General features: G+C 43.5%; 1 protein-coding gene across 2 annotated transcripts in view; it reads left to right on the top strand.

Annotated features, from left to right (window-relative positions):
- Nucleotides 1-4,325: 4,325 nt before the first annotated feature.
- Nucleotides 4,326-9,073, top strand: part of RCSD1 (RCSD domain containing 1) — a 48,265-nt gene continuing 43,517 nt past the window's right edge. The window contains exon 1 of one of the 2 annotated variants that reach the window (XM_025198214.1): nt 4,326-4,506. In XM_025198214.1, coding sequence (XP_025053999.1) covers nt 4,492-4,506 — 15 coding nt within the window. In that variant the 5' untranslated portion in view covers nt 4,326-4,491. The remainder of the gene's footprint in view (nt 4,507-9,073) is intronic. The other variant, XM_006018893.3, reaches the window with a different exon arrangement.

The raw sequence follows: 9,073 nt of genomic DNA on the forward strand, positions 1-9,073 counted from the left end.
TGAGCTCTAGTCATCATAGGGCCTGTAACACCTTGTCCCATCAATGCCAACCAGCCTAGCCTGGAGTGTGAGTTAGTGCAGGGGGGAAAAGGGGAGGGGAAGGTTTTCAAATGTGCTTAAATGCAGCTGCAGAATTAGAGCAAAAAATGTCAGTAGTACAAAGCGTTCCAACTGACTTCATTGAAGTGGAGGGTGAGGTTTGGAGCTTGCAGTGTTAGTTTACTGCTGAGGGGCGAGGCTAGGGGTAGAAGGAGAAGATATTTCAGGACACAGCAGGATGCTGGGTTCAGAAAGCAAGGTTCCCATATAAAATGCTGTTTGCACTTACTTCCTGTCAAATTGCCATTGTTAGAGAAGGGTTACAGGCACTGATGTGAGAACCCTACACAAAAACAGGATGTTGGCTTTTAGAATTGATTAAACTAAGAAATTCAAATTCTCTTGTGTCCACACTCTCCTCTTTTCTTCAGTTGAGACTTAAATACTCTGGTGGGAACAAGGAAGGTTTAGAACTCAGCTTCTCTGTGCAAGTTTTGGGGAAAACAGGATTCCCTCTGCTACTTAATAACACCATTCCTGACAAGTGATGTGTATGCCACTAGCTAGCATATGTCATACACCCAGACTAACTAGTTTCAAAGTTATGCCGCTCAATTTCATAGTTCTACAAATCCTAAACGAATGTCTTCAAAAGAACACAGGTTCAAAACCCACGGTACAGACAGACACCCATAACCCCCAGCCACCCACACTAACTGTCCACTCTCGTAAACACAGACTCCCAAATTATCTACCTTCATAGACACCCCCAATTAAATTGCTACACAGATATTCAAACCTGGGACTCAACCTCTGATACATTAAAATGTAAAAGTTCTCCTGCTTTACTGTCCTCTGATTGTAGACTTGAGATATCCTTGCATATGAGAGTTTTCTCATTTCACATAATAGCATCCACTAGCATAGAATCTGAGCTCTGCCTGAGTGACAGTAACCAGAATCACAAGAGGCCAGCAAACACTGTGGTACCTAGTCATGGCAGAACTAATTATGCTGCTTCCTCCAGAGGCATAGAAGGAGAAACCTTGTAGAAGAAGGGGTACCTGGCAGCCTTTCCCCCATGGTTTGTGCACGTCTTCAGAAAAAGCACTAGCATAGCTGGATGGGAACTGTCTGGGATGATCTTCACCTAGAGCAGAATGGCTCAGCTGGGAACCAAATGGACCACAAAAGCAGTGTTTTCTAACCCTCTGATGAAATTCCACTCTAGAGTCTAATTTAATGGCACATGTGGCAGCTAGATTTTTTTTCTAATAAGTAGAACATAAATAGAAACATTCTTTTCTATACACAAACATATCAAGCAGACCCACAGACTCCACTGTACCCCCATAAACGGAGAAATGTGCACAAAGTTGCAGAAAGGCACATACTAGAAAATCCCATTCATCTACCCCTTCAGTCTGGCATGCACAAACATAAGTCTGGGAGGTATGCAATTTCTCTGTTCTCCCCTCTTGAATAGTCCAGACTGTTCCTTACAAACTTTCTGTAAAAAGATTTTACAAAATTAAAGACTGTGGATAGTTTGGCTCAGATTTTTCTGGTGATTTCCAATCCAGACACTTCCATTTCAACAAGAAATTCTTGAACAAGCTCACACTTTGCATTTTTCTATCTTAAGACCTCAACATACAGCACGTTTCTACATGTTCACAGTCTGCTTCTTCGTGAAAGAAAACCCCTAATTCTGGACCATGTTCAGAGCACTGGCATTTAAGCTGTTCATTGGGTGTTTGTAGGAAATCCTGGAGAAGAGTGTATTTGTCTTATGGTACAACAGCTTGTTGCAGGAATAAATACAGAAGTCAAAACAAGTGAAGGCATGAAACTGGGCAGCTGCAGCAGCCTTCATGTTCATAATATGAGTAAAATGATATTATCTCTTGCCTAGCAGTTTCCTTTTTCATAAGCCTCTACAAGGAACTTCCGCTCCCTGGCTTGCAAGTAATACTTGCAGTATATCCCCCTTCTCAGAGCAGAAAACAATGATGCTGAAACAGAGGTGCAACAGAATGGAGCAATCTTTGGTGAGGTGCATTTCTGAAGAACTGTTGCAGGCATCCCACACTTGAAAAATACCCCACTGAAATCTCCAGTGGATGGAGTCTATCCCCGGAATAGGTTTGACTCTGATGGCAAAAATGTTCCCTCTCCCTTGTCACTGGTTCCATCAGCCTGTAGGGACCTCTTCCAGGGATAAGAGTGGGGAATGGGTCTCAGTATCTCAATGTTCTTTTCAATTCTTGGTCTCTTTGCTGACACTTCCATTTGTGGCATTGATAAGTTGTTTACAATGGAGAAATAGAAGCTAATGGGTTGTTTCACCAGCAAAAAGCCAGTCTTAGGAAAGCTTCCATCCTACCCCTCTATTTATCCTTGAAGTAGAAAGTAATTTAGTTTTCTTTGTATGAAGAAACTAAAATATTTTAACACCATCAGAAAAATTCCCCTATTTAGGATGCAACCCAATTCAGCTCTTTCTGTGGGAGAAGACATTGTCCCATAGACACTCCTTTCTCCGACTTCAGCAATCGTTTTAGTAATTCCACCAATCCCCAGTTCCCTATACATGGGAAAGAGGAAGCAGTGTAACTGCTTATCCATAAAGTAGTTGAATTACTTATTCATAAAGAAACAGGTAATGCCCCATACCTTGTCATACAGCAGGGCAGCTGGTAAATTGGTAGTCTCCAGTCACTAACTGGTCATTTTGTACAGGGCACCTGTCCTGTACTTTGATCAGCTGCTAGTATATTGCTAGATGGTTTGGGTTGGTTTCAAAATGATGAGTATTTGATCACATGTGTATCTAGGGTTTAAAATACTAATCCTTGTTGGCCAGTTGCTCCCTGACAGGACAGTGGGAGGTCATCATATACTGAAGTGCCGTGACTTGAAGGCTCAAATTAAGAAAGTCCTAAAATGGTATGTTATTGATCCATATAGCTATGCTTATTAAGGTAACTAATACCACCACTGTCCTGAGGAGGTTCAAGTTTAAATCCTGATCCCACCTCTTTTTTGTTCATTTGTTTCCATAACCAGTAGGGGCTTGGGAAGACAGCAGCAGAAAAGTGAGCATCTCTTTCAGAAATTAATTTAATTCTCCCCTGCCCCAGAGACAGATAGGAAACAGTTTAAAGGACCGTGTCCCTTCCCAGCTGTAACTGAGGAAAGGGACTCAGCAGTAGACAAAGGAGGTGCTTCCAAACTCTCTCCTTGTTCTTGGGAGGTGGGAATTCACGTTCTTGAGGAAGCATGTGCCTGATGGTTAGGCAGGAGATCACGGACTCTGTTCTGTTGTGCTTGCTTGGTCTGAATGGAACGAGAAAGCTGAACTAAAGTCTCTTGCAGTTTAATTTTTTCCCAAGCAAATCCTGTACATCTAACATTAAAAAAGCTTTACTACAACCGAAGCTTTCGTTTTCAGTGCTCAAGTACTTTCTGAGAAAGAAGTAGCATCAAGCCTAGATAGGGTAAAAAGAGCTGAAAGTGGAAAGTGGAAAAACTTACTTCTTTTTCACCCTCAACAATTTTAATCTTCCAGTGGAGCCATCTTTTTCCATGCTTATATAGTGGAGTCCTAAGGGGGTGGGGAGAATTCTCCACTACAAATTACAGTTGTTGATTATTTGTGAAACTGAAGCTTCTATAGAGACCAATCATGGACCAGTATCCCATTGTGTTAGGTGCTGTACAAACAGAAATAAAGTCATAATCTGAGATTTGCTTGTCTTCTGTTCCTCTGGCCTCTCCAAATCTCTTTCCCCACCCCGCCACCCCCAATGCCCCATGCTGTCCATTAAAAGGTAAGAGCTTGAGGGAGGAGGAGAGAGAGAGGGAAAAGGAAAAACTGCAGCCATACAAATCCAGTGAGAAAGAAGAGAGCCAAATTAGAGACAGAAATGCAGGAGGCAGACAGACCCAAGAAAGACAGGAGACAGCCACTGCAAGCAGAGGGGAAAGAAGGGAAAACACAAGAAAAATAATAAGGCAGGGTTATGGGGAAGGAAGGTGTTAGGATTAGGGAGAAAAGAGAAAGAAAGGCAGGGATACAGGGGAAATGCACCCATGGTCTCCCCATGTGAATACAGCAGGAGAGTTTACTGCTCATTCTGACTTGCTCTTTCAAGCCCGGCACTTTGGGAAGGACAGTATCTGTTTAGATTTGTGTCTAAATTTAAACCCTGATTGCTTTGCCTCCCCCTCCACTCCCCACCCTCCCTTCCTCTCACCCACCCTCCCTCCTTCCTTGTTCACAGTGCAGGGCCACTCACTGGGCTCTGCAAGTTCTCAAGCTGAGTTGGGGCTTGGATACCGTACGCTCCGCACTGCAGCGGTGTGCTCTTGCTCTGGCTGGGCCGAATTTTTCCAAAGATAAGAGGGAGAGGGGTGGGGAAGAAAGGCTGCCCTGAGGACACCTCTCACATGCAGAACATGGAGGTAAAAACTTTTATTTCAGTAGCTGTGTGTTGCTTTGCTGATTTACTTGCTGCCAACAAAAAAGATCACAGAGTCGGCATTTGCTCCACCTCACATGACAGTTTCTAGCAAGGGCAGCTCCAAATTTCATTTTGCTGAGTTAGTAGGGGCACTGCTCCCTGGCAGTAGTGCCCCTTGGAACTTTGGAAGGGTTTGCTCTGTGCTTTGGGGAGAAAAAATGTGGCGGGGAGCAGAAGGGAAGGAGTGACATTTATTTTTGAGCCCTTTCCTCTTGAAGCGGGGAAAGCAGTAAAGTTCAAGGGCTTGCATTATTTTAATAGAATTGAAAAACTTTTCCATAAAACTAGACACCCCATGAGAAGTTAACAAGTAGCGCAACAGCTGCAGGCTTCATGGGGATAGTCCCTGTTGTCCCTCTAAATTGTCCCTTATTATTTCAGACCCCAGCAGCTCCTCCATGTCATGTGGATCTTATGCTCTCACTTTCATTATCAATATTAGTGATTTTTGACTCAGGAAACAGAAGATACCTGGTAAAGAAATTCACATCAAGGCCCATAAAAGCTTCTTGCACCTTTCTTCATGCCCCACATCTGGTGCTGAGGAAAGGATGAAGCATGGTCTGGTGGCAGGAATAGGAAAAGATAGATTAGGAGTGCTGGATTGTATTCCAAGCCCTGTCACTGACTGGCAGCATGACCTTGGCCACAGCATTTCACCTCTGTGCCTCTGTCCCCATTTGTATGAAACAGGGAAGATGATGCTTTCCTAGCTCATCGGGCTGGTTTCACTAGAGCCCCAGAGGAAAAATTCTAGACAAAGGCAGAATATTTATTGTTACGTGCAGCATAAGAGGTTCAGATGTAACAAAAGGTTGCAACCATCAGTGAAACCGGAAATGATGAAAGATAGCTTAAGAGAGCTTCTGACCTCTCTCTCCGCTAAATATGGGTCTTGCTAAATACTTTTTTCTATTCTTTTTGGGGAAATAAGCTCTGTGTTAGTTTGCAGCTCTAGGTTTACAATGACACCAGTGCAGTGCGTTCCTTAGGCACCACTCTTATTTTTCTTTAAAGTTACTGCAGTTTAGTTTAGGGACACTGGTAACGCTCAGGTGCTATTCCAGACCCTGCATGTGCTGTGATAACATGAGGGCTGATGGTCAGTAAACAGGAAGTCCTCAGCAGCCTATGCAGGGGTGCTCAAACCAAGCCAAGATGGACTGTAGTAGGGGTTGCAGATCAAATCTTTTCAGAGAGGCTATCAGATTTGGCAGAGCTAAGCTTGGCTCATTAACTTTTTTTAAAGAGAGGTAGATAGCTGTGTTTAGTGTGAAGTCAGGCAGAACTGTGTTTAGGTAACTGTTAGGTTTTTTTATCATCTTTCAGCGTGCAGCATCCTGGAATGTCTCTAAGAAAGGGTTTCCTCAGTAAAATTTGCTGGTCGGCTTCATAAACCAACAAAAAAGATAGTTTTTTATTCAGCTATGGCTTACAGGCTGTGAGGATGCTCAGCTGATGCATCAAGTCAGACATTCTTGAAATGCAAGGACTAAAAGAAAATGTAATTTAAAAAGTAGCTATTGTACAGAAAGTTACATGCTGCTATAAGAGTGAATTAGAGCTGGAACAGACAAAGAGGCCATCTTTAACAGACTAGTTGAAGGCAGTATCCTGAGGGATACCCGGCATGAGTTTGTTGTGGGTAGGTCTTGTTTGACCAATCTCATTTCCTTTTATGACCAGGTGACCTATCACCTGGACAAGGGGGAAGAGATTGATGTTGTATATCTTGACTTTAAAAAAGCCTTCGATCTGGTATCCCATAATCACCTCTTGGCTAAACTGGCTAACTGCGGCCTCAACCTCACCACAATCCACTGGCTGGAGAATTAGCTCCATGGTCAGACCCAGAGGGTGGTGGTTGACGGAAGCCAGTCATCTTTGTGTGCGGTCACCAGTGAGGTCCCTCAAGGCTCTGTCCTAGGGCCTATGCTATTTAACATCTTCATCAATGATGTGAACACTGGTGTCAGAAGCAAACTGGCCAAGTTTGTCGATGACACCAAACTCTGGGGTAAAGCATCCACACCTGAGGACAGGAGGGTGATCCAGGCAGATCTTGACAGACTCATGAAATGGGCGGATGAGAACCTGATGGTGTTCAACACCAAAAAATGCAAGGTTCTCCACCTTGGGAGAAAAAACCTGTAGTATGCTTATAGGCTTGGCAGTACTACACTGGTTAGCACTACAGATGAAAGGGACTTGGGGGTCAATCATGACCACAAGATGAACATGAGCCTTCAATGTGATGGTGCGGCTAGTAAAGCGAGCAAAATGCTGGCTTGCATCCATAGATGCTTCTCAAGCAAATCCTGAGACATCATTCTCCCCTTGTACTCAGCCTTGCTGAGGCCGCAGCTGGAGTACTGCATCCAGTTTTGGTCTCCACAATTCAAAAAGGATGTGGAGAATCTTGAGAGGGTGCAGAGGAGAGGCACACGCATGATCAGAGGTCAGGAAAACAGACCTTATGATGAGAAGCTGACAGCTATGGGACTCTTCAGTCTGGAAAAGCGCAGGCTCAGGGGTGAGCTGGTGGCCACCTATAAGTTTATCAGAGGTGCTCATCAGGATCTGGCAGAACGTCTGTTCACCAGAGCACCCCGAGGGATGACAAGATTGAACGGTCACAAACTCCGCCGTGACCGATTCAGGCTGGACATAAGAAAGAATTTCTTCACTGTCCAAGCCCCCAAGGTTTGGAATAGACTGCCGCCGACGGCACTTCAAGCACCCACTTTGAACGCCTTCAAGACACATTTGGATGCTTATCTTGCTGGGATCCTATGATCCCTGCTGACTTCCTGCCCTTGGGGCAGGGGCCTGGACTCGATGATCTTCTGGGGTCCCTTCCAGCCCGAATGTCTATGAAATCTGTGAGATATTAGGTCACATCAAGTCTATCCCACCACAGCTTGTGCTTGGTTGTGCACACATACAAAAACAAACATGATGTTTTTTCTACGTGCATAACAGTTATTTGAGTATTTGAAGCATCACAAGTAACAGGGATTCCATTTCCTTTGGCACAACCACATGGCCTGGTAGATCTCACTATCAGAAAGTGCTACCTAATGTTTAACCTCTTGATTTCATCCCTTTACTCTGAGTTTCTTCTCTTTTCCCACCTTAAATCTGTGTTCTTCTGAGGCACAGTGGATCTTTCAATACGAAAAAAATTGTGTGTCTTTTCAGGTTTTCTTTTTTTAGTATCTACGGCACATTTCATCTTCCAGAACATTTTACACATGTTGAATTTGGTCTCTCAGATCCTGGGTTGAGGAGGTTAATATTACTACTGTGTGTCCAAGCCCATCTTTGCTTGTAAAACATGCTATGGAATTGCACAACAGATGAGATTATAGCTGCACACCCCCTCCCCACCACATATACACCCACTCATTCATAAAGCAGTGAAGTCACACAAGGTAAGTCAACCCCTGCTGTTTCGCTTCGAAATATTTTTGAAAAAACCCTCCTGCCAGACATCTGATAGAAGTGGTTATCATTTGGGGGCAAGTCAGCAACTTAGTTTTTTTTTAGTGCTGGCAATCACCATCTCTGCCATTAGGATGAAGAGCCTGAAAGGCCTACCACAGAGCACACCAGTTCTGTACTCTATCAGCTAAGCATTGGAGAAGTTGCAGATCTTTTTGTTCTTGATGCACAGCTGCATTAAACCTAGATCCCTTGAACAATTGACCACAGTCTATCACTGCATTTTGTCCAGGTTGTCCATGAAGAGCTCTTATGAAGGAGAAAGCAGACAAGGGAGGGAACTAGAAACTTTTGGGTCTCTGGTTTTAGCTCTGCCAGTGTATGGCTTAAAATGTCCTCATCTCTGTAATATTAAAAACATCTCCAGCCTACTTCTGTGTAAAATCCTACTGTCAGCACAGGTAGTCAAGTGAAGCATTGATGCTGCCAGCAGGGCTTCAATAGTATTGCCTGTTTTGATATGGCAAATGAAGATTTGTCTTCTTAACAAAAGCCTGGATCATATTCTTCTTGGTTACAGGTATATAACCTTATTAGAAGAGTTTCATGGGTGTAACTGAGAAGAATTTGGCCTTGTGCAAATTTAGCTTGCAGTCACTGTAGGTCAGCCTCTACTAAACAAAGAAAAAGATTAATGTAGCTTTAGCCTCATGGTGGTGCATGTCTTCTGAAGGAAGTGCACTAATATTTTCCAAGGGCACTACATTTTGGGTCATGTCCCTTGGGCAGTAGTCTGCCATTTTAGAAACAGGTCAGCAACACCATTGCTGTTTAAGGAGTAGCATTGTGGCTCTTATAGAGACTATTCTTGGACAGCAACTGTGTGGTTGTTCTTATCAATGTTATGAGGCAGTGAAAGAGTTAACTCTAGAGTTGTGCTGATTAAAGCATGAGAGCTGTTTGGGATAATAGTTGCCTTTGCAATACTATTTGTTTAATGTAAGTACTTTGATTACCTTGAAAAGGTGATCTAAATGGGCAGAATGAATTCTGACAAACTTTCC

The sequence above is a fragment of the Alligator sinensis genome, unplaced genomic scaffold, assembly GCF_000455745.1.
Source record: "Alligator sinensis unplaced genomic scaffold, ASM45574v1 scaffold19_1, whole genome shotgun sequence".
Classification (NCBI taxonomy): Eukaryota; Metazoa; Chordata; order Crocodylia; family Alligatoridae; genus Alligator; species Alligator sinensis.